Source organism: Grus americana, chromosome 3 (genome assembly GCF_028858705.1).
Source record: "Grus americana isolate bGruAme1 chromosome 3, bGruAme1.mat, whole genome shotgun sequence".
In the NCBI taxonomy this organism is placed as follows: domain Eukaryota; kingdom Metazoa; phylum Chordata; class Aves; order Gruiformes; family Gruidae; genus Grus; species Grus americana.
Window position 1 is genome coordinate 85,311,294 of NC_072854.1, and position 26,879 is coordinate 85,338,172.

A 26,879-nucleotide genomic window follows, 5' to 3' on the forward strand; every position below is an offset into this window, starting at 1 on the left:
AATAGATCATAAAACATTAAATAGAAAGTGGCGCTCTCTAACTCTCCAGTTAGATATTTAATACTTACATTTATTGTATTGCTCATTTTAAGTGCACAACTCAGAAAAATAAAACTGATTTCAAGGAGACTACTGTAAGTAATACTGTAACTATGGAGAGATGCTACATTTTCTGCAGTAAATGGTAAATGAACTTATGCTGCCATATCAATGAGTTGTTAAGACATCTGCTGTATTATAACTCAGTGGAATTACACAATTTAATACCTACTGTCATTATCAATTAAATTTATGCTCACAAGCATCTGCAAGCTGGTTTGAGCATTTGCTCGAATGCCATATATCAGAGTGGGTCTTCACAAAAGGAAGAATAACTATTTTATTCTTTGTGCTCTGAAATACAAGTTGAAGAAATTAGGATGAATATTTCCCTTACCATATAATTTTGAAGGGAACTCATGATCTGCAATGTTGGGTTAGACCGCTCATCTATCAGGTTCACCATATCACCTGGCAGTATTAGTACCCGCTTCTTGGACAGACGGAAAGTGTCCTTCCTGGCATGCTCTCTCCTCTGTGTCTAGCTTTCGCTCTTTCTACCTACATTAAATTCACAGCTTCTTGACACTTGTTAAGCCTTAAATTATGTTTTCCTCTTATGTAACAGGTAAGCTTTTCTTTTTGAATAGTCAAAAAAGTCTTGACAGCTGTGTGGCACTGGAATACAATTTAAAACAGCATGTCCAAAATTAGGTGTTGTGTTAGGTGATTCATGATTGTCAGCCCTAGACATAAGCGGAAAATATTGACCATACGCTTATCTTTGCCTTTCATTAAGTTATTTGTGCTTAATTTTACAGGTCTATAGGCCTGGCTACTTTCCGTAAATATGTATGAGTTCCCTTTAGGACTGAACTGCATAAACCAGTTAATTAAAACAATTAAACCAGGAGTTCTCTATTAGTTATTAAAACAATTTTCTCAGTACTGCACTGGAAAGCTGTGCAAGCTCTTGCTGTGGGATAAAATCTGTGAAATATTTTTTTATGCTTATCTGTAACAATTGATTATTTAGGAATTGTAAATTCCCTGGAATTTTTAGATGAACCATAACCAAATCCTAGCAACTCAGGAATGAATTGTGATATCACATAAACGAGGAAGTTTTGATGTAAAAGCAGGCCAAAATGTAGCTGTTAGTTAGTTGATCTGACTTGTATAATCGTATTCTACATATTATTTGAATTTTCCCCTATAGACACAGTGAGCTGTCACGACAATTTTTTTCCGTATTCTACATCACTCCCTGAAAATTGCTGGTCTTTGGATACTTTTTCTCCAAAGCGCTACAGTGATCAGGACTTCTCTGGATGGTCCTCTCCTTCACCTCCCCTCCCTGCCTCAGAGAATATTGCACTTCTTACAGGTACGAAGTCTCCATCTGAATAACAATAACATATGCTCTTCTCCCAGGTATTAGTAGTTCTAATTTCTCTTACAGTTGGAAAAGTGACAGCTTAGAAGATTCATCCTCCTTAAGAGATCTTCTTCCATGTATATTCTCAATCGTACTTAGTTCCCTGATTGGGAAAATAAGCTTTTAACACACAGAATCCATAGAGGCCCCAAATACAGAATTATCCCACCTTCTTATTCAGATCTGCAGGGATTTGTTCTTTTCCAGTGTACAGAATATTTCTTTCAAACTCTGTTCCAGAGTATACTTTTACTTTAGCTCTGTATGTTAGGGTTTCATAATTATCACTTCTAGGAGATTTCCAGATTTACTCAATTTACAGACTGATGTAAGCCTCACCCCTTGTGGGACATAGTTTAAGAGCTGAGCCTAGCTATTTCTTTCAGATACAGCATTAATAGAATTTCTGTAAGCCAAATTTTGATTTGGGAAACTCCATCTAACAGGCCAGTTTTGAGAGGTGTAGCATATGAGTCATCACACATAGGAAAATGTTTCCTGTGCTAAGGAGATTAAAGAACAATTGGAAAAAAAGTTGGAAGAAGTAGTAGATGTTTGTCTGAAGAATGAAAAGGAGATCCCTAATATTTTCAATATATTCTTGCCATCAACTTTTAGAAGTATATGGCCAAATTCTAAATAGGATTAGGATTTTTGGCTCTATTGGTGCATTTTGGACATAAGAATTGAAACTATTTAACATTTTTACTAATAATACACAAGTCAAAATGAAATCCTTCGCACATGCCCTGACAAGGGAGTTGGAGTATGAGGCAGCACAGCAGTTGGAGTGAACAAGTACATCAAAGAAAATGAAATCAATTGGCCTCAGTGTTCAGTCCCTACCTTAGTACAGTAAGTGTTCAACATCGAGTTGTCCTCCCAACCATACTTTTAGAGAATTTAAGGGGAAAATTACAAAATCATGTGCAGATTTATGAGCTGCTAAATACCAACGTGCTGACTGACCTAGTTATGCAGCGTGACACTAACACCCCAAATAATCCGGCAAACAAGTCAGCAACAACCTCAGTACCTATGTGGCTTGTAAGAAATCAATATGAAATTTATATAGGGGCTGGAGCTGAAATGTATGGTAGAGGAAGATCAAGTCTTTTCCTTTTAGAAGATTAATTCTCTTCCTTTCTGCTAGGCAACCTCAATGGCTCCTTTTTCATGTTTCTTTATTGCCAGCGCAGATGCTACTCCCCAGGACTGATACTGGTAGAACTAGAAAAGAGAACTCCATGCATCTGACCCGGTAACAGAGAAACAGTGTGAAACCCGCTGTGAGCAAGATGAGATGCAGAGCGAGAATCAACCCTCCTTGCTCTCACTGTTCCCCATCTGCTCACGTGTGACACACCTGCAGCACGCCGGTAGCTCGGCCGGCATCGGCAGGGAAAGCTCCCAAGTGATGTCGCAGTGCAGCACACACAGAGCCGGTATATAAACAGCCCCTGATAGAAGCTCATCTGGAGAGGCACAGGAGCAGAAGCAGTAAGTCCCTTTCCAAGATGAGGCAGCCCTTGCTCCTCTAGCAGAGGGGAATTGCTTTAGCACCACTCAGGGGGTCGGGATTCTGCTTCGATTGCCACAGCAGCACAGGATGCTGCTCTCAGCCACCCGCGGCAGGTGTATTTCTCTTTCAGACATGTGAGGAAGGGGAGCATTTACTGAATTTGGGGCATGAGTTGTCAGCACAGCTGCAGCGCTAAGTGGTTGCATGTGCAGGAAAATCCTGCCTGTAGCAGGGATTTGCAGTCCTCTGTTCATTTCTCATTAGGGCCGTACCGTTTCCTGGAGCGGTCCATAGATGGGAGGCAGCGGCTGAGCGACTGCGTTCCTATCTTGGCTTGTTCCAAATCAGGTGACACTCCCAATTTCTTTTGCCTATCACACTAATCTTTACATTTACGGATGACCCGCTCTCATTTGTGATTAACCCACAAACTCTTGCCAGATGGGGTAGTTTGAACTTGAATAACCATCTGAATTGCGGGGTAACACAGAAGATTTTCCAAGGCACCAATGCACTAGACAAATATTTTTAGCATGTTTGTCCTAGGCCTGACCCCTCAGGTTTCTACGCCTCTCTGCAGTTCTCGTTCCTGCAAATAGCTTAAGGCTCAGGTAAATGTTTGTCAGCTGGGAAATGGCAGACCCTGGCCTAATACCCAAACGGTATGTGCTGGCTCTTCACATGAACCTGGCTGTGCAAGTGCTGCTGCTCCTCAGCTCTTCTCCTCTAGCGCAGAGCACAGCGGCTTAGCTCCAGTCACTGCAGAACAGGACAAGAAGGCCAGTCCTCACTGGCCTGTCCCACAAATGCTCTTTTTGATTTTCCTCATTAGCCTGGGCGTCATTCCTAAAAAAACCCTCAAACCAGATTTTTGGACTAATTATTGGTCTAAACTAAAAATTTCAATTATTTCATCAATTCTTTTTAGTCAAACATCAACAAGCCATCTCTTTCCTGAAGCAGAAAAAGCCTTCATTTCTACAAAGACTTATTATTATTGTTTCGTATTTGTCAATAAGAAGGTTTTTAATTTTTTTTTTCCTGACTATTTGCTAGCTATTTTTTGGCTTAAATTTTAGGAATAACCCGTAAGTAAATTCAACAGTCTAATTGGCATTTCTTCCATGACTGCACATTGAACATGAGGTCCCACAGCTGATACTGCATTGAAGTTCATTCACAATGTAGTGCTTGAGAAAAATACAGCCCTTGGTGGGATTTCAGGGCTAGATGGACTTTTGGTCTGGGACAGTAGGGCTCTTGTGTTCATATAGAAAAAATTCTTGATTAACAGATGAAATTGATATATTATCTGCCTTGTTTCTCAATAAAGGGACAGATTTTAACATGACAAGAGATTACGCTGCTTTAAGCATCTAGAAAGTCTATCCCCCACTGGTAAGAAATGAGGAAGCTATTTTTATTAGTTTTCATTTCCATCTCTAAACCATAATTTGCTATGTCACATTAAGTGACATTGGACTGAGCCTCTGTGAAAATGCGCCGTGTTCAATGGCCTTCACATTTCACATCTCATGCATGAAATGGTCTAATGTTACTGGTTTGGAGGAGGAAAACATCAAAGGACACTGGAAAGCAAGTTCTTCCAGCTAAGTGGGAGAAGACTGATCTTTAAGGTCCCTTCCAACCCAAACCATTCTATGATTCTATGATAATAGCTGGAAAGGGTACGGGTAATGTAAGATATAATGGTTTTAAACTCAAACTTATTAAATGGGGTCTTGTTTATGAGGTTATGAGTGAAGATAATTACTATCTGATGGCTCTCTAGTTTAATATATGAACTGAATTTGGTCTGCTTTGTACAGGCTGTGTTTTCATAAAACATGAAAACTTGCAACAAGCACATTTTTGTGCCTTCTCTATCATCAGGCAGCAACAGATGAAACTCTAACGCTGACAGTGGCATCTGTGACACCAGCACATGACGATGGAGTATCTCCCCCCGGGCAGCTCTGAGGGGGGAGACCGCACATTCTTGCCCCACTAACTTGGTTCCTGGGGAGACAACACAGTTTGCATGGGGTGCAAATAAAATTAGTCCCATCTGCTATAAATGAGATCATTTCAGGTTTCTGAACCGATGATCACAGCTAGCCACCAGGCTAGCGTTCACAAAGGTCTTGCTCTGACTACCACTCTGCCACTGCCACAAATCCCTCATGCACATGAGAAATGAAAGACAAAAGTTTTCCTTAAAGGATCTCTTTGTTCCCATCAACATTATCAGTGCATATTCACTTGGTTTTTTCCTCTGCAAGGTAGATGTTAGTACTTGAGGTAGAGGAAGTTTCCTGATATTTTTAATTTTTAAAAATTATTTTAAAAATATGGTTTTTTTCTTCCCCGTGTAAATTCCTCAAAAGAATTTCACTTTTTTAAACGCCACAGAAACAGCTGATTTCCCTCTCTCTACTACCATGGCAAGCAATGAGATTCTCTTGTTCCCTGACTTATGCCTTTAGCTTCCCTACTCACCTCCTTGGGGACCTGCGGGTGACTAGACCTTGATTGTTCCCAAAGAGAAACCGGAGGGGCTGAGCTGGTGAGGGGGGAGCACAGAGCGCACTGTGACCACCGCTCCCCGTGCCGCTGAGTCAGAGCTGTGACACTTGTGCGTGCCGCTGTTATTTCAAGGCAATGCACTTATCCAGTGGCATCATTCCAGCAGTGCTGAAGTGTATGTGCTCTAGATTTTCACACAATACCTGGGACTGTGAATAAGTGACGCAAACCAAGAATAGCTGTGCTTACTACTCAGAGGCAAACTATAAAGTGTTCCATAATAAATATTACATATAGCAAATGCCAGCTTGCTGTTACTTTATCTATATTGTACTTGAAGGCAGACCTGTTTCTAACACTATTGTCTGTTGTGGACTGCCAAAGGCATTAGTAATTTTGCACTATAAAATCTTACAGAGCAAGCTAAATAGCCAATGTTTTTAAGCTGAGCATTTAGGGCTCTCAGTGTGCACCAACTTATTGAAAGTTTTCTGGAAAGAAAACTCTCCAATGTCAAAGTAACACAGAGCTGAGCCTAGGGGTTTTTTGTGCATATAGCTCCACTTTTATTTTTTCTCCATCAGACTAGAAAAATGACTCATTATATTAGGTTATTTCCACTTAATTCAAGGAATAGTACAGAGGGATTGGCCTTACAAAGTTTCTAAACTTTCTAGTTTAACAAATCCTTTCTGTAGCAAGTATAACCCGCTTTCAATCATCATGGATCAGGAGCCTCTTACAGTCTCTGTCTTAACAAATCAGGTTATGAATTACAAGGTCATCTTCTCAGGTTCAGTCCCTAGATGCAACCAAGGTTGCTTTTTTTTTTTTTAAACACTTCAAATGGAAAAAACTGAAGTCTAATTTAGTTCAACAGAAACCCACTTTGATATAAGTGAGAAAAAAAACAGTGAAAATTAGTCTAATTTTTCTAAACCATCAGAGGAGAAGAGAAACTGTAATTCTCATCTTACTAAATCATTCAGAGATGACAGCATTGATCCAGGTTGCAGAAGATCTGCCTCACACCTATTTTCTGTATTAATCAAAAGAACAGATCTATACCACAGTCCCTCACTTCACAGTTGAACAAGTTAATAGGTACACTGTAGGATATTCTGAGAAATGTTTTCCTCATCCCTGCTGGTTGGAACCACTGTACCAAGGTAGATAATTACAAAATAAACTCATCGTAACTGAGAACAAGAACAGAAGAGCAAGGACACCTGGTGGCAAGGGGTCCTGGGGCAGTGGGTGATATGAATTCAGTTGTCTTGGAGAAAAGGTTTGCACTTGAGCATCCTGACATTCTGGATTAATTTGCAAGCCTCAGAGCTGCCGATCTAATAGGGAATATAGATCTAGCAGTGACGTGTTTTACTTTCATACCTGACCCGACTTGACAGACTCCACCCGGATTCACAGGTAGTAGTTTGAGGAAAAGCAAAACCACAGTTTTTATTTTATAGCTTGCTCCGTGAAAAAAGAATCTGCCTCTTCCACTGAAGAAGTGCTAACGCTTTACGTCCAGAAATCCTTGTTCCCATTTCTAGCTCACAGCTGGTTTATTGGGCCTGCCTTGCATCTCTGGCATCCTGCTATTCTGGTACCTCTGCCCTGAGATTAGCACGATGAAAATCAGGCACGCCTGCAGAGCATAATGCTCCAGTGTTTGTGCACAGAACTGCTGGTTTATCAGTAATGCTGCTCGGCGAGGGATTGTCGGAGAGTCATTTTAGTGCCTCCCAGCCTGTCTTCAGTGTTTCTCTTTTTGTGCTGTATTCTCCCCACATTTGTCTGCAGCTTGCTACTTCTCTCCTTACAGCCACCCGTTTACGTACTCTTTACCGTAACTAATTCCTGATCCACGGGCTGTTCAGACTCCCATGAAAAAACGTAGCTATTGCAGGTTGCCAGGCACTGTGACTGGGCACAAGCCTGGCTCTTGGAGGTCCCAGATGTACCACCTGCTCTCTATACTCTCTTGTATTAACTTAGGCTCTTTTATTAATATGGAACTTCCTATGGAATTATCATGTAATTATGTATAATGTTATCATGTACAATGTTGTTTTATAGATCAACCTGCTGAGACAACACACAAATCACACTGCAACATGCTACGGCAACACCACCATGCAAAATATAGGGGTTTTTGTTTCAAACATTGGGATAGTTTCCTTTGTGACTGTTTATTTACTTTTTAGAGTCCTTTACTGACTTTGTCCCATTGAATCCAAATTTCTTCCTGATTACAGTGGATTCAAAGCATATTACAGGAAGCCTTTACCTATAAGAAAGTAGTTAAAGAATTACAGTTTTGTTTTAACATGGGAGATATTCCCACAACCTCATACAACTTTGATCTTTCACTGCATTTGTTTCTTTTTTTGATTACTAGAAAGTATATATATATATTTTAAAAACTTCAGGAAATACTCTTGAGCCTCATTATACAGGAGACAGTTTCTGAGAACTGCTTCTCCTTCCCTAGAAACTAAAAAACAAAAACCATGATCTTTGCTGAAAGCTCTCATATTTTTCATATCAACGCACACAGCTCCACTAACCAGGTCACAAAAAAAGCCACGGACGCACACGCACACACAGCAGCGTCACCTGCACAATTCAACAGACAATGCAGACAAACTTGAGTATAATCCAAGATCTTTCTACCTCTTTTCATAACAGGTTAGTGCTCGCCCTCAGTGTTGGTGTACAGTTTTTATGGCATGGGAAAATAGGGATGTTTCTGCCCTACAAAAATAAATGCGTTGAATGCTTTAGTTTGAACTTCCACAATGTTAAAAAAAAATCCAAAGAAACTGGATAAGCAAAAAGAATCCCACATATCAGGAAATCAGTGGATCTTTTAGCAGATGGCAAGAGAATGCCCACAGCAAATTTACCAGCCTACATTCTTTTACCTTTGTGAAATAGCTTTCGAAAATTATATGTTAAAAAATCAATCAGTTCTTGTAGTCCGTTATCAAAATGAAATCCCAATCAAACCCTTGTGCATCATCAGCATGAATTCTTTGGTCCTGAAGAAGCTGTGCTAGACATTAAGGAAGATGGGGAAATTATTATTCTTTATTCTTCCCTGTGCCCAATTTTAAAAAAAAAATGGGACAAACTCTTTTTTAGTAAAATAAAAAGGAGACAGGAGGGAAATCCAATGTATTCAAACTGTGTCAGTATTTTGGGAGGCACCAGAAAAAGGAACAACATCAGGCAGGTTTTCATAGATTCTTTACTAAAATTAAAAAAAAAAAAAAAGTGAATAATTTCATGCTTCCTAATGCAAAAAGCATGGCTCCCAAAGGTCCATTTCTCCATGTGTGACTATTGAGGTTAGTGGGAAAGGGACTAGGGAGGAGGGGTTGTAATGAAAGCACATTATAAAGCTGTCATTCCTAGGAAAATTCACAAACTCTGATAAATACACTTTAAACTGTCAGGTTAGAGAAGCAAAAAGGGAAAGTAGGGATCAATGAGGGGGAGGGGAGAAGGATGTCCCATCAGGTTTACTAGTCTTCCAAGGCAACAAACTTACCACATTGCGTGTGAATTTCTCAAAAGATGTTCGACGATCCAGTGTGTTTTCCAACTTAAATTTAAAATAATAAAAAAAAAAGAAAAAGAAACAAAAAGAAAAAGGAGGGGAAAAAGAAAAGCAAGAAAAAATGGAGTAGAAAAGAAGGATCGATGAAACAATGGACTGCAAAACAAATTTTGTATAAATCAGGAAGCAAACACAGGTATGAAGCTGTAATGGGACTGCAAAACAGGGGGTGGGCAAAGCAGATATAGTATTTGACAAAAATTATTCTACATGGGGATCAAACCGGTTTGACTTAAAAGAAAAACTGAAAATAAAAAGAAATAATGAAGTGCACATCTTGTGTTAATGAACTGACATTCACAAACTTAAGGACTTCACACGGACAGTTGTAGCTTTCTGGTATTTTCAACATCTCTTTCTATATTGGATCTTCAGAAATCAATGTTTGAACAAAAAACAAAATCACACAGTACTTTCATATAATTTTAGGTTGTCATTATAAACAATAGAATGCTACGGTGTTAATAACTACCTCGTTCCGGTAACGATCAGGGCCCTGATTTTGCAAGGCACAGGGCTCCCAGCTGATTCTAGGAAATCGCTATTTAGAGCCCACTAATAAAATTATTTATCGTTATAGAAATCTGCATTGCACAAGCTACTCCACATCTCTGGGCTGCGTCTATTCAGAACTCGTTCCAAAATCTGGACTTTTCTAAGCAAATATTACATACCAAGACATGAGCCTCTGTTTGCCGAAGTGTGACATGATCAGTCTTTCAAGTCAGATTCCTAGCCTACTCAAAACTATTCATGTAATAATAGGGAAAGAAACAGAATTAGGAAGCCCCTATATTTATAGTTGAAATTAGAAGTTATTTATATGAATAAGATTGTTTCTAAACACATTCTGTAGCTTTTATAGGTGGAATAAAGAGAACAACAATTATTACATAAGCAAACTTGCAAACATGAAAGACTATTCTTCTGGGATTTTATTTTATTTTTTAATGTATTTGTAAAGCACTTTGCAATTTAAGGTGCTTCATAACAGAGAAAACAGTACAATATGGGATGTAAAAATAAAAATAAGTTTTGCTAGATTAACTTATTGAAACATGCCCGCATGCAGGATATATACACATATATGTATATAGAACTCCTGTGTGTATGTGACCCTCCAAACACGCCAAGCTGGTCACCTACCAGATATCCAGTTGCACTGGCACAGGGGAGAGAAGACTGAGTATTGTTGCAAACATAACCACCGCTTTGCACAGTGGCAAGACAAAGGCAAGATGGACCAATACCTTTTTCTTGGCCTGTAGCAGCTCCTGGTAGGCACTGGATCGTATAAAACGAGGATAAGAATCACTTTTCATCAGTTTGTAAATGTGCTCCTGAAAGGGAAGGAAGGAGCTGTTACTCCCTTAAAAGCAGACATATATGGTTTAGTTGTGGAATGTATACCAGCTAGCGCTATTTTGAATAGGAAGCCTTATGGGATAGTAGCTTGCAGTTCTGAAGCTGAGGCTGAATTGCTCTCTATTCTTAAAGCAGAAATCCCGCCTGTTTGTTATGTATAGAGAACACAACACACCTTTCTTTAATTTAAAGTACTTATTTCCACTACAGATTTATTTTTCTAAGAATTTACAACTGAGTCCTAGCTTAAAGCCCAGTTTCAAACCTCCCTGACATCAGTCAGTTTAGCTAAGTGACTACATCAGGAGCTGTGATTCCTTCTTCATCAGATTTTCTGAATTAGTTTCTGGAGATGCTTTTCTGACTTCGTAGTCTGGGAAAATGTACTAGGTTTCTAATTCAGCACAACAAATATGTGCTTAAGTTAGGGAGGATATCCCCTGGCTACTCTTGAAAACATCCATGGACAGATGTTTATTCTGCTATCCAGCTGACAATATAAAAAGGAAACTACATATGCAAATTGAAAAACAGTTCCAGGCTATTGTGGCTTAACCTAGCAGGCAGCTAAAAAACCCACACAGCCATTCGGTCACTCCAGTGGGATGGGGGAGAGAATCAAAAAGAAAAATGGTAAAACTCGTGGGTTGAGATAACGACACTTTAATAGGACAGGAAAGGATATTAACAGAATATACAAAACAAGTGATGCACAGCACAATTGTTCACCACCAGAACGAATGCTCAGCTAGTTCCCAAGCCACACCACCTCCCAGCTAACCCCCCAGTTATATACTGAGGATGACGTCGTATGGTATGGAATATCCCTTTGGCCAGTTTGGGTCAGCTGTCCTGGCTGTGCCCCCTGCCAGCTTCTTGGGTGCCCCCCACCTTCTCATTGGCAGGGCAGTGTGAGAAGCTCAAGAGTCCTTGCCTGCTTGGCAACAACTAAAATATTAGCGTGTTATCAACATTATTCTCATTCTAAATCCAAACCACAGCACTATACCAGCTGCTAGGAAGAAAATTTAACTCTATCCCAGCCGAAACCAGGACACAGGCTAATTTCTAATTTCAAAGGTATTCTTCAGAGGCATATAAAAATTTGGAAACTCTTATCCAGAAAACAAATGACACAGGAGGTTTATAGAGCTTTTCTTTCTGGAGCATTCTCATCTCTGTAAAATATGAAAAACTAAAAATCTATTATGAGGGACACTTTATAATTGTAGTTCTAGTTATAATGCTAGGAAGAAGATTTGTCAAAAAAGTAATCGGAATAGGAAATACAATCAAAAAATATTTTTTTAAAAAATCCACTGAATTGTGTTAGCTATTTCTGTTTTATTTTTTACTCAAACCCTACCTTTTACTATAGGAAACTTGTAGCTAAGCAATCAGGAAACAGCAAATAAACTATAAAGTAAATACTGTTTCTCAGGTTGGTACTGCATAAAATTAGTGAATAGAAAAAGAAAAAAAACAAACCAACAAATCACCTTGCTTGAAAATTATGGCAAGGTAAAATTAAAGTTGATGGTTTCGGTTTTTTGTTTTGGTTTGGTTTTTTGTATTAGAAAGTCTCAAAATGATTTTAAGTGCCTTTCATTGTATTTCTTGCACTAAGGAGAGAAATTCTGGTGTATATTCAGAACTGAGGCTGGTTCATTTGGGGAGTTGTTATTCCGCTCAGTTTCTACAAAAGCAGCCAATACTGCCAACAGAGAGTAGAAAGGATTTTGCTCATGTTGTACGTATCAATGGTGATGGGCATTAAAATGTTACTTCTATGCAAAAACCAACCCTGTAAAAGCAAGAACAAATTAGTCTGTATTAGTATTATTAATGTACACATTAGTCAGGAATTGAGGCTGGATGTTATTTAGGACAATCAGGCTATTTTTAACTATGTATCACTCTCATTTGACATGGAGTTTGGTGGTGCCACCTTTCAAGTCCAGAAGTGCTTTCCAAAACATTTTTGACCACGGATTAATGACCTGCCAACTGCCAGAATGACTTGTAAGCGGTCTCTTTCCCAACTGGCAGGCCATGAAGAGCCTGTTGCAGAGGCAGAGCCCTACTCCTGACAAAACCCTGCCACTTCAGATGGGGCACTCTGTAAAGGTCCCAAAGCTTCAAGTCAGAACACGGCAGGTACAGTCCGCCCCCTGTTCCCAGAGAAATGGAGGCTTCCAGGTTCAAGCCATATGCTGAACTGGATCAAATAACCAGAGGTGTGACAGGAGGAAAAGTCCTGCTTACATACAGACTGAATACTCCATGTCTTTCATGAATGAAGAGGGAAAAAAGAAAGATCTGGAAGTAAAATGGCGTTGAAATTTTACACCTTTTTTTTTTTTTTTAAATATGGACACCAAGGAATTTACTTGTACTTTACTGTCTCAACTGCAAAGACCTTTTCTCTTGCTAGATTGTTTATTTGTGTAAGTGATGTCTTTGGTATACACTGCATTCCTAAATCCCCAGGGGGTCAGCAGATACAAGCAAAACCTGTGTGTTTGGCTTAACGCAGAGTACTTCCAAAAAGTGGGTATGATATCATGTCTAAGGAAAACTTCGTTATTGCATCATAGATTGCTATTCTCATAACAGCAAAATGAAAAGGTGGTAGAATTATTCCCCCTCCTATTTGGGGCAGAGGCACTTTTCCAAAAAGTAGAAAGCCCTGATTGAATTCCCTTCTCTCCTTTGTGGGACTTGCAGCAGCATCCCCTGACTCCCCAGATGATGACCTAATAATCAAGCTGTAGGAAATTCCGCAGGGACATGATCTCAATCTCTCCTTTTGACACCATTTCACTTTGCATTAATAATTAAATTGTCATCACTGGGCTGCTGATGAAAAAGGGAGGATGGTACCAGTTCTACTACTTTTCCTGTGAATACAATTCTTTTCTATTGCTTTTCTCAGAAGTCCGCAAAGATGAAATATTAAGTTATAAGTCACATGAAGTGTTGCATTTAATACAGAAATACTTGTTTTTTCTTCTGAGGAAAACCAAGATTTGTATTTTACTGGTTTGTTTAACTTTTACTTCCAATCTCAAAAATACATGTATTTTCACAAATCTAGCTCTGGTCAAAAGTATCTCTTAATGATGGTATTTAAATTGTGACTAAATCAGACCCCCCAAAAGCCAAATAAGACATTTACAGACTGTTCTTTACTGCTGTAATACTGATTATTGAAGAACAGATCTTTAGGATCTTTGCTCAATGTTCTGTAGAGAGTAGTTTAATAAGGTATAGAATATACAGCATCTGTGAAATATGATACTTCTACACGAGCTCTTACAAAATGTTATTTCTCACGTGGGTCGTATTCTTTTCATGATGGGGACCTATGACTCCTGTAAATGATAACACTTTTGGACATGCACAGAAACTGAGCCTGTATCAAGGGAAGTCTTTCAGAGACAGATCTTGAGAAGTAGAAGTCAATGTGTGTGTAGGGGAAGCTTCTCTCTTAATGTGACTGAATAAGAAAATTAAGAAAACAGGAACATGAAAATATCATTTTCAATGCACTGTATGCTTTGCTGTATTTGAAGCCCACTTGAAGACTCTATACCAGGCACAGGAGTTTTCATGAAGAGCTTTAGTAATTCATAGGCCTCATGAATGAAAGAATGTTACCCATTTGCATTGCCAAAATGGTGTTTTAGGAAACAAAAATTACCATTTAATCACCAAATATATCTTATTTTTTGTACACAGATTTCACTAGCCCATATTCTATTTCAAATAACCCTAAACAGGATTGCAAACTGACCTGAGCATCTTCAAATGTGTATCTTCCAGGGTCCTTTACATTCTGCGTGGTTTTGTCATAACTTTTTGAATCTAGATTGATAGCGCTGGGTGCACCTGGAGCAAGAAATTCTTGCCAGATTTCTTGGACGCGAGCAGGAACTTCACGGATAGGCCGCCTCTTCAGGTCTTCTACTGCTAACCAGAACCTATGGCACAATATAGCATCTTGGCTTCCAATTCAGTATAATCATTAATGATGTGCTCGCATTCTTCTTTGCTCTTAAAAATATTTAATGAAGTAACTAAAGTTTTCATTTAAAACGTACCAAAAAAAGAGAAATCTGTGATTTTATGTTGGGATCAGCACTCTGGCATACTGTCTCAGGCAATCAATCCACCTTAAGAAACAATTATTACAAGCCTCTTCATGAGACGGGTGGGAAATCCTTCATTACTTATGTATGGGTAGCTTGCCTATGGGAAGGTTTCCATTTAACTGGAATTAAACTGAGATTTCATTTCACCTGAACCACAAGGGGTTATATCACTTATAAATCTACTACTTTTTGACATTCCTTTCAAAGCTAATAAGAACTTACGGTCTTGCTATCTACATGAATCTCTCTGAGTCCTGCTAAACTACCAACTGTGTAACTGTAATTTTGTTACTATTACTCCACAAATCATGTATAAACTGGAAAAGCCCACTATAATTTAATTGATTTATTCAATATTGCATTTCTATGCATATTTTTTACTAAAATGCTGAATGGAAGTGCTCATTCTCTCTTCTGCTGCTGAGCAAACCAACGTTGGGCAGCCACATGCAGTGCAGTCCAGTTCATTGTATCCTCACTCAATCTGGAGCTAAAAAGGTCTTGAGTACTTTGTGATCACAGCTAGTTAGCTATAAGCTGTGATATTCACTTTTCGTTTGCTAATATGATTGCATTATTTCTTCTATGGGTCTTCAGACCCTCTCACTGCACAAAATAATTCTAAATTCAACTAGGATCCCGTGCTTAGACATGGTGCAGACCACTTAGTTCTCTGCACCCTGAAAGCTCAACTAAAGTTTGACTTTGTTAAGTACGTGATACATACCATCACAACCTTTCATTATTGCTTTGACACAGCTGATCCTATGAAACAGATAAGCTGAACCTTGAAGTGAGTTAACTGTGAAATAAGTTGTATTTTACAAGGCTGACAAATAATTTGGGTGCACCTTTCAAATATGGTTCCACCCTGCTTACACTGTGAGATTAAACTGAGGTCTCTTAGCTTAGTTAAACAGGGATGGGATAGGGGAGAAGAACAGTGGAACTGTATTCAGACCCCCAAGAAAGCAAAATTATACCACCCTCAATACAAACTCTAATATAGTTATTGCAACAGCTCTTAAGAGAGGATAGTAAAGCATAGCAAAGAAAACCTTACAGTATTCTTCCTATAAGACATTCTTCACTTGAGATGATTTACCTTCCAGAAAGCAACTATTCCTTCATAGTCCTGTTTTGAAACTCCTTTGTAGTACAGGTGGAAGGAGCCCGTGCTCATCGCTCACAAGCCATTATGGTCAGCTTCACCCTACTGAGATGACTACTTTAGGTATTTCTACACCCTTCAATTTACATAGTATCTAAGCACTACCTGCCTGTCTATTGATCCCTTAAGTTTTCCAAGAGACAGAGAAGTAACTTTTTCCCAGTTTTGTAAATATATTAATAATGTAATAACGTACAGTGGTTTCTCCAAAGTCACAAAGGGAGTCTGTGCCAACAGAAGAACTTCAGTTTCAAAAATCCTGGGGAGCTCCACTTATCTCTATGAAGTGCAATGTGAATTGAACATAAACCTGCACAGAGCCTGGGGACGTATCCTGAGAATCTGATGGCAATGTAGTAAGAATAGAGGCCTCATAACTCAAGTTTAAAAACTGCACAGCTCACAAACTCTAATTCAGTTCAGTCTGTCAAATTTGAGCAACCTACTTTGGTTTCCTTAAGCTGTTTTCGATATTTGCATTTAAAAGTGTATATCCTGCAGTGCTAACCCCTTCAAATGCATCTTCTGGGACTGACTGATTACTCATGTGTATCAAAGTTAGGTAAAGAATAGAAAAATGAAAGGGAAGGATGTTCTTTGTAAACACACATTTTCTATCACCCTGCAGACATCCTGAAGATCTAGCTCAAAGCTGTCACATTCTTGTTTGTTCCATTATGTCACTGCCAATACTTCTGGAAGTCACCACAAACATGCCTTAGGATGCTATTTTCTTTTGCAAGTAAACTGTTTCCATATAGTAGGTTATACTCAATTATGGGGAAATAGATGGGAGATAAATTTAACTTCTTTGAGGAAGCATTCCGCTTCCAGCATAGAATAGGCAGGTTGTACAGACACATCCTTACAGGCTGAACACCAGCTCTTTGATAGATTAATTTTATTTTCCCTTCTAACATTAGCATTCAGAAATCCTACGGAAAATGTGAGGTTCTAAATATAGAAACTTCTGTAAAAGTAGGAAGAAAATGCTGATTTCTGCAGTATGTTATGTCTAGGGTGCTTACTACACAGCCAACACACTTTTTAACAATTTAATGTACTTACTGATCTTTCAAGAAAAAATGCCTGTCCTCCTCCCACAGAGTGTTAAAGTCAAATATGCAAAGTTAGGAAATGCCAAAATAAGGCTGCTGCCTCTTGCATTTTCAAAAATAACTTTTCTGAATATCCTATGGCAACCAATACCACAGATGAATTTGAAATGGAGTCTGCAAGACCTCAGCACAGGGCCTCAAATCAAAAGAGCTCCCTGCCCCCTTTTACAGCTCTCTGCCTCATGAGCTGTGAGCAGAGCAAGGGAAGACTCCTGTAGCAAACAGCACGCGGTGTGCACAGTAAATATGTGCAAGGGCAGGAGAGGGGGAACCCAACTGCATGCTCTGGGCAAGGATATACACAAACTTAGTGCTACTTCATGGAAGAAACTAGAGCTCGGTCTCTCTGCCCTTGGATGAAAGTCTGTATCTCCTGTTGGTGGTTTGCTTTCGCCATGGAGACCCTCTCTAGAAGGTGCTCAGTACCATTTGAACAGAGACCTGAGCAGCTAGTTGTAAACCTTGCTGCGGTCTTCTGTCCCAGCTGGGTCACATGCCAGATGTATGACTGAGTGAGAGTGTAAGGCATATGAGAGTCGTAGATCCAGCCACATGACATGGTAAGGCACATGTTGCAAAACATCTGGATATTATGTCCTCCAGATGGATTACTTTCAAAGTGAGGGTGGCCTTGCCAGATGAATAGCACAGCTGCAACACGGCTTCTGTCCCATTGAGTGACCTAAATGTCAGATGTGGCCATCAGCAGATCCCAGATCAAGCTAATCAGTTAAATTTAGCACATGGGAACACAGAGTGAGAGAAAGACTGCAGTGATTCTCCACAAAATGTGTGAGGTTTAGGCAGAGTGTGGAGACAGTGAAGTGGGAATTATATGGGCTTTGCACCCAGTGCACATGACACAACAGGTCGGAGGACAGACCTTTCAGCACTTTCAGCAAAAGCAACCAAAATTCTTAATGAACTCCATGGAGAAAATTAGCTAAAATTTTCCAGGGGCAGGAAAGACTGCTCTCTGATTCCTAGAGTCCACCTTCTTGCCAAGTACACCTTTGAGCTTCAAGACATAGTAGTGCTGAAAGTCTTCAAGAAAATGAGAGAAAATCATTAAAACTTGCAACTAGTTCCTTCTCATCTAATCTGCAGAAATGGCAACATTTCTGGGACTTGGAGTTTAAGCTTGAGTCTGAATAAGAAATAAAGCACAGGCAATTTCAGCCTTGAGGACTAAATTTCAGTCAAGTTATTAACACCCAAAACAGGGTCTCATAATCAACAGCGTGAAGGATAAACATTACCAGTGCCCATACTGTGTGGGAAAGCGTCATTACCAGCACTTCTGTTCAGACTTGCAGGACAGTCATCAAGGACAGTTAATCAATCTTCATACTTTGTAACATGCAGAACTCTCTCCTCCACCATCAGTGAAGACAGTCATGTCTTGCATTTAAAGTCATCAAGAGTGGTGATCAGTAATAAAGAGCAAAAAAGTGGTAGCGAAACAGGCTGGATTAAAAAGAATACTTAACCTCTTTCACCATTCTCCCTCTTCTTTACTACAAGCATTGTTATGGTGTTATTAAAAGAATAACCAGAACCACTGAAGTAAGTTAAACATAAAATTAAGCACCATGACTGAAACAGTTTGTAGGCAACACTGCAATTTTTTAGTAATGTATATGTGGGTTTTTATTTATTTTTTTCTACAGGACATAATTGAAGCCTCTATCTCTAGTGCAGAACATTTCTACAACAAATTAAATGGATGAATCCAAACTAAACACCTCACAAAATCTCAGCTTGCAGGGGGATGGTCAGAGAAAATTTATCAACAAAACATCTAAATCTAGGTAACTCCTCTTTTCTTTTTCTGGACAACCAGAGCTCAAAGCCCCTTTTCTCTATTTACTCACACATTATGGAAGCTAATAAATGATGATCAGAGGAAGGGGCCAGGTGTCCAGTGGCTTTTCCTTCTGTGCATTATGGAAGATGTTCTGTCATCACTCTCTCTTCACTAACCTAGGAGGCTTTTGCAGCCTTGGCACTACCTTGGAGATCACACCTACTGCAATACGGCATAATGACTTGGACAGGCTTCCAGATTGGCAGGCATGAAACCATTTAGATCTTTACAGGCTGCAATTCCTACAAAACAACCACTTGGGAGCAAATGTACAGTCAGCATGTAAATATTAACTTTCCAAAGAATTCTGCAGCACTACAAAACATAGGATACAGAGAGAAATGGGGAGTTTCTACAGAGATGAAAGAAATGAGGTCTCCAGGTGCCACATTGCTGTAAGATTCATTTCCCTATCTCACTCCCTTTGAAAAGTCCTTTTTGAGTGCTCGGACAGCCTTGTGACCAAGCTCAGTAGTATTGGATCACGCCCAAACTTAAGTCTTGTGAATTTTAAACAATGCTCACCAGTTTTGTAATAGGCAGTGGGACTTTAATAAACCTATTATCCAAATCATATGTTACTTTAGCTATTTGTTCTGTGTAGTGAGCAGCACGCAAAGCGATGCCTCCAAATAATCTGCACGGTAACAAGAGATTACAAGTCCCAGCCTGTGTTAGGTGAGTGCAGAATCCAGCCTGGGCGTTAGCAAACTGCACTCACGCTGTAATGAAGCTACCACACTGACAGAACCGCTTAGACAGTTTTACTCCTTTGCTATGCTTTACAACAGTCCTTTAGAGAATGACATACCATTAATCCCAATTTACAGGCAAAGAAAAAAAAGCACAGAGAGACAGAGTAAGAAGGTGAAACCTGATTGCATTCCTAATCATTGCACAGTTCTTCGTTTTAACTCACGGCTCAAGATGCTTCATCCCTGTTCTGTTTCTTAAGACAGGATCTATATCCACTAAGAATGAGATTCTCAGCCAGCTTAGACACTCTCAGTCCAAGCTAATGAAACAGTAACACTGGGACTTTTAGCTACGTAAGATAATCACACTGGAATAGAAACAGTGTATCTGGTAGACTTACCATTTCACATTTTTGGCATGTCTTTCACCAAAGCGAGTTCTAAGACTATCAATCAACTAATACTGAATCTCTCTGCAGTGTCTGCAGTCTTTATCATGATTATACCTGTATATCATTTTATCATGATTAGTTCCGTAAAAGGACAAGAGCCAGCTGCTGACTTGAGTTCACCTTGTTGCAGTGGGAAGATGTGGATGGAAATAAATCTTTTCCTCAAGGTGGATGTCAAATCCAAGAAACCCACCCCAAAACCCCAAATTGCCACACTAGGGTTAACAGGTGAGCAAAGAAATTGGTGGTCTTTTCAAGTTAATGTTTATTCAGTGATGATGCTTGAAACCATCAAGCTTTTTGTTTCTGTTACAGAGGTCTATAACATTTTGACGGCCAATACACAGCAAGCCTTACCAATTCAGGCTTTCTAACCTGACTTTACTGTGTGAGCCCAACGATGGCTTGATTTCCCCACAGTCTGACAATTCATACACACAATTCTGAGCTTATGAGACAGTTTTCCTTCAGTTAGTTAATAATCGCAGAAAACACCTTTTCAGTGCAAGTTTGGTCCCCTGCCTCTTCCTTCCCAGGGACAGCCTTTAAGCTCATATTCATCATTGCTAAGCTATTATATTTTATCATGCCAATATAAGAATCTAGACAGAGAGAGAGAGAAGAGTAGATGGCATGTCAAGGAATCAGCTCTGAACAAATTTCTCTAGGGAATTTTTCTGGATCAGTCACTTGCAGTTTGCCTGTGGTTAGTGTTGTAAATAGGATTAGAAGAAAGAGCTAGGGATTATGTGGGTAACAGTCTAGTTGGCAGAGAGACAAATTAATCACAGAAAAGCATAGAAACTGCAGCACACAGTGGGCTGGATAGGTTCATGTTTGAACAGCTGCTCTGCATAAGGAATTACCAGGATGCTCTTTAAATAAAAAAAAATTACCTTTCCTTCTCTTTGTATTATTCTGATTTTAAAAAATTAATTTTACCATTTGGATTTTTTAATTAAAAAAAAAAATCTGTATCTGCCACTAATGAAGTTATCAATATACATATACAGGTCAGGCCATATTTCCATGGAGGGTAACGACAAAGAAATCAGTTGAAAAATATCATAAGGTCTGGAGTATCTAATATAGATTTGTGATGCAAAATTCAAAATTTGAATACAAACATGGTCAGCAACTTAGAGAAGTCTATCTCCAATTATTCTGCTGACAAATTAACAGCAAGGAGGTCTGTGCAACTGCTCAGCATTTCTGAATCAACATCACAAAATACTAAATGCCTCTTGTAAGATACTACATAAATGTAACTCTTGTATGAATGGCTATGCTGCACCACTTTGGAGTGAGAACTGGCATAGAAAAAATAGTAGTTTAGGAGTTTTATAAGTTCTGGAATGTGTGCAAATAGGATTTTATACTCCTTATGCTATCGGTGAATGGGAAGTGATAGAGATGACATCTGACAAGAAGGTGGAATAAAGAGACAAATATATCGTACATGCTTTTTTAACATGTACAGTTTGACTTATCTATAGAAAGGCTGTTATTAATCCCTCTGAAATAATTCTTACCGAAATACGGCTTCCTTTGAACAGCGACAACAAAACATGCTATCAGCCAACGGATGGACTATCATTTTTTAAAATCAAATACGTGTTCTCCCTCACTTAAAAGTAATTATATATATATATTTCTTTAAAAAAAAAATATTTAAGCTTCATACACTAGCAACACCTTTCCATTTTGTAATTAGTGAGCAACTTGAGAGCTGGCTGTCACGCTACTTCTGTTGTGTCAGATCCACAAGTACTAGAATGTTGGTGGAGATTTTCAAAAGACCAATGATCCCCCGAAACCTGACCAACAGTGAAAGTCTGTGAATTTTAATTTTAAATCACTTTAATTGTACTCTTCTCATAATATTGGACTTAATAATACTGAACAGGCTTTGAATGGGTCAATGCTTTAAACCTGTTTAATAAAATGATCTGAGAAAAAAGCTCTTACATGGGTAGTTTCACCCAAAGTTGGACATGAATGGGAAAATATGCTTCATGTGAGTCTCTGCTAACTATATCAATCTTTCCCTCAGCCTGAATATGGGAGCAGGCAGCAACCTGCATGAATGGATTCTGAAAGGCAAGTCACAGGAAAATTTTTGAAGGGGTCAAAAAATGAAGAGAAAGGTATCAGACAAAAAAAACCCCAACACAATGTATCTCACAAGCTATTCAAAAAGTCCCTCCCATATACCTTAAATTTTCCGAACTGAATTCTGACTCCAGGAATTTGAGAAACTGCTCTCTTCCCACAGGGTCTTTCAAAGCTTCATCCATGCCAAACCCCCATCTTTTCACCCTCTGCTGTCCTGGCTCTTTGCTACAGAAGAAAAAACAACAGAACTTACAATCAGCAATACATCAGTATTCTAATGCTCTGTGCTCATGATTTAGACTACATCCTAAAGTTCAACCACAGATTTCTCACTTTCCAGATTGCTCCTATCCGTGCACTGTTCAGAGATGAGCAACCAGGCTGCTAGTACTTACACAGGATGAAGGTAATATGCATGCATTTACACAGAAGAATAAGGACTTGCAACTAGGAAATATTATCAGATTTCAAAAGACGTCTTTTTTTCCCCACACTGGAACCCTGGAAACTAGTTACTGTAACTGCAATACCTCTGTCTGAAATCTTCATGTTTCAAGAAAAGCCCATTATACACCCTTACCCCAAAAGAAGAAATCAAATCGTATACCTTGCCTCCAGTTCCCAGAAAGTGGTGTCATCTGATATCCAAGGGTTTGAGGGATCAGGGGGCACAAGAAAAGGATCGTATTCCAAATACTGCTCTGTATAAGCTAATAGACTAGGAAAACAAAAGCGTCAAACATTGTCATGTCAGGAGGTGGGGAAATCTGATCAGGTTACCCCAGTTAACAAGTTACCTTGCATCAGCTAGCCATGGTAACCGGGTGTGCACACACTCAGAAGTCAGCTACGAGCTCAGGCTAAGTTAGGTTTGCTCAAGCCTTTTAAAAGCGGACCCCTGAAGGAGGAGGGGTGGCTCAGGTCTTATCAAGAGCTGAAATAAAATAAACTACAAACTTGCCTAATACTTTCACATAGCTCCTTTTAGGGCTTCTTTAGGCACTAATAAATTAAATCAAGCAACCTCTTCCATGCACATTTGCTCTCATAAAGGAACATGTTTTATACCCCTACGGTTTTAATTATCAGTTCCTTTAAAATCTGTTCTACAACACTGCATGCTCTTCTGGTCATATTTATCGGCCCTGCAGCTGCTGGGACTCCTTTTTTCCTCTCTAAAATACAGTTAATATTTTTATTATTTCCTAATCAAATGGCACTACTTCCAAGTTTATTGCTTTCCAAAAAAACCTCCATTTTTTTTCCAAATTCTTTGGTATTCATGAATTGGTCTGATTCAGTTGAACACACTAAAAATTTTGGTTGTATCTGGTAATTTACATCTCCCATGCCCTTATCCCACTTTCCGTGTTCTGTATTGCCTCATAATTATTGAGAAACTATTGACAAGTGACGACAAATGTTCATTTTTTTCATTCCTATTTATATTTAATGTATTCCATTTTTATTGTTCAGCGAACAAAAATTCTTAATCTGTTTTCTTTACAAATATATATTTATATGTGTTTGTATGTGTATGCATATATACACATATAGGAGTAGACACATGCACAAATGTATATGAGAGGATGAAGACGCATTTGTCATTGGCTTAATTTCCTTTACTAAGTCTTATGCAGCTCAATTTTCTGTAATTTTCACTATCTCTGTATTTGATGTGTAAGATAGAGCATTCCTTTTCTCTACCTCTTCTCTCTCAAGCTGTAGTCAGTCTTTCTGAGGGGCTTTTTGATTTATTTCCTTTCTAGCCCCTTCCTGACAAATTTTGGTTTTATTTGGAGAAAGATTCCTACTAGTGTTACATCTTCTGACCCGAAGTAAGCTCAGACTCACTTTCTTCCAGCACCGAGCTCCTCACCCAGCCAGCTCTGCTGATCGGTTCCCTCGCTTTGTCAGTGATTGCCCTTTGGAAATATTGAAACACTAACCCCACACCTATTTCCATTTAGCCTCCCTGCCAATGCAAGGTGAAACTTGTGACCACTTGGTCAGAGGCTCTTGCAGTGACTCTTGGGTTTATCAGAAATGTATCATGGAATATCTGGACCATCTTTTATCAATAAAATAACTTCATACCTCCCACTTAAAGCAAACTCTCATCAGTTATTTCTATGACACCTGAGCTCCCTCGCATCTCTTTCTTTGAAGCTATTTCATACTGACATTTTCCCAATAGTTATCAGTCTAATTGAAAAACCGGAAGATGTGACAATATACTTACCTCTCTGCAACTTTTGACATTTTTAATCTATGTCTGTCTAATTGCATTTGCCAGTGCTTAATCTGCAAGAAAGGAAGGCAAAGAGTGTTACGAGTAATTCATTGCTTGACTCTATTTCCATAACGTTTTTATTAGGGCTGTAATTCAACCTTAATTTATCCTAGGGCACAGAAGAGAAATGTATCTGAGTTAAAACAACATTTCACCAGTGTAGTTCTAAAATAAATGGAATTTTCCATCAAAGAGAAAAGATCATGCACAGGCAAAAAAATATAACCCAATATAACATTTTCCCTAAAGGTTCATCAACAGAAATCCAATTAGCCTTTTTTTAGATTTTTTAAGAGAACTACTAATTCTTCAGACATTTACCTTCTCCCAATTCTAGCACCTCAGGAAAGATTAATGAAGCATGAAGAGCAGATAAATGTGTGAATGCATACTTTCATACATGGACAGGGAAGTATATCCTCAAACCTCAAATCGGTGCTGAGAGGAAGAGCGAGCTGTCTACTGCTAAAGGGGTTAATGGCATTAGCTATGCAAAGAACCCGCTAACCGGCCGGCTGCTAACTGCCTTTGACTGTTTAACGCAAGACAGAAAAATGTCGGGTTTTGTCTCATTAATTTTAATAGAAGTTACGTACCTAAATCCACATAACCTGAAACAAGGAAAAGGTTTACTAAATGTTTGCTAGATCTATTCTCAACATAATTCCCAGTTATGATAATTTTTGGTTTAATACCTACTTTCCTAAAAAGCTCATTCAAAAGTACATGTTTGTAGCTATTTTTCAAACCTCTTGGTGTAGTTCATCTTCTGTGGGTGGCTTAGTCTCTGGTACTGGTGCGTGAGTAGGGCTGTGACTTCGAATGTCGTTTTGTAAGCCATAGACAGACTACACAAAAGATATGGAACAATGATAGTTGCTTTCAGACAATGCTTTCTACACATACCCGTAGTAACTGTGATGTTTTAGTACAGTGTGCTGTAGAAGTTAGCCAAGATCATCTTTTTCTAAAAAAACTGCAAATGCACTCAGATAAAATCGTACTTCTATACCATGATGCAAAATAAAGACTCCCAAAACCCCACAATCTTATAATGCTATAGAACACAGGATATACTTTTATTATGTCTCTATATTACAGCGTAGTAAACATGGGGGATAACAGTGAAAGGCAGCTATTACAGTAGGTGGAGATGAGCGGTAGGAAAAGAAGAAATAGTATCCTGAAAGGTAGACTATCACAGTGGATTGTTTGGATGACTCTCAAATTTGCAATTACTGCTTGGCAAATTACACTAATCTGGACCTTTCACTACCATAAATAAGCTAAGCTAAAACTTTCTCTAAACCCACTTTCCTTTTTAAAACATATTTTTCCATGAGTTGACATGAAAATATACCCCAAAGGGAGTACTTTAAAGTTGGAGTCAATCTACGTTATTATGATACAAAGGATTTGAAATAAAGTGTTGTTCCAATCCATCTATACATCCCTAGAGAACTTACACTATTCATGTCTGGATCCTAATTTAGATGAAGTTAATTTCCTCCACAATCTCTGGTCATCCATTTGGGGCATAATTGTAAACTAGAGATACCCTTTTCATTAAGATCAACACAAGAAGTACTGCTGTTATAGTTTACACTGCATTTTTTTTTCCTCAATTACTGACAGAAACATTTTAACATGCTTTATTCAATCTACTAAGCAACATGAATAAAGCACATAAAAACTAATTTTATTTTCATATTCACTGTGTATTTCTCCAAAGCCTGTCTTATGTGATAGCATTTAGTTAGTATTAGCAAATTTGTTAATACTAATTCATTTAAGAACTTATGAAATAGTAACATACATTGATGTACTTGTTCGTTGCAGCTGTAAGAAAAAATTCTTTTAAGAAACTATGGATCTCCATGCTATAAATTACCTCCACCTCTTGCTTTTGATATAACAACAATACTTACCTTTCTTGTTTTATGTGGATTTCTCATTCTTGAAGATTTTTTTATATCCACTTCAGTAGTGTTTACACATCCAGGCTATTAAAAGAAAAAGAAAGGAAAGCACAAGGATAAAATCTGTGAAGGAACTCCATACTATTTTCATTGAGATACTCCTCTTCAGCATGTGAGGCTAAGAAAATAAATAACTAGAGGCATATAACAACTTGATGTCCTTCTGCAAGAGCCCCTAAAACCTAAATTACATAGAGTCTAAGGAAACATCTCAAGTATCATTTTGTCTGACTTATTGTAAGAGAGATTCTTCTGCTATTCAGCCTTGTTTGCTGGACCCTGTGATGGTTCTTAGGACAAGTAGTACTGTATATCTTTATGCTGAAAGTACTGAGAGCAATGTACAGAGGAGCAGAAAATATCCAAATGCATATTATAAGACACACTTGCAGCACAGAGAGGTACTAATTCAAATTGAATTACTATGGGCAGTATTTGGGAATTTTGGAGTGAGAAACTGAAGACCACATGCTTAGAGCTCGTGACATCATGAATTTGAAATAAAATAAATTCTCAA

General features: G+C 38.6%; 1 protein-coding gene across 7 annotated transcripts in view; it reads right to left on the reverse strand.

The window, feature by feature from the left end:
* RGS7 (regulator of G protein signaling 7) overlaps positions 1-26,879 on the reverse strand; it is a 252,466-nt gene that overhangs the window by 18,060 nt on the left and 207,527 nt on the right. For 4 of the 7 annotated variants that reach the window (XM_054822275.1, XM_054822269.1, XM_054822271.1 and 1 more), the window contains 7 exons: positions 26,312-26,386; positions 25,133-25,231; positions 24,333-24,394; positions 22,698-22,808; positions 22,190-22,315; positions 14,315-14,501; positions 10,404-10,493 (listed from right to left, as the gene is read on the reverse strand). In XM_054822275.1, coding sequence (XP_054678250.1) covers positions 10,404-10,493; positions 14,315-14,501; positions 22,190-22,315; positions 22,698-22,808; positions 24,333-24,394; positions 25,133-25,231; positions 26,312-26,386 — 750 coding nt within the window. Of the gene's footprint in view, positions 1-8,204; positions 8,286-9,084; positions 9,139-10,403; positions 10,494-14,314; positions 14,502-22,189; positions 22,316-22,697; positions 22,809-24,332; positions 24,395-25,132; positions 25,232-26,311; positions 26,387-26,879 lie in introns of all 7 variants that reach the window. The other 3 variants (XM_054822272.1, XM_054822273.1, XM_054822276.1) reach the window with 2 other exon arrangements.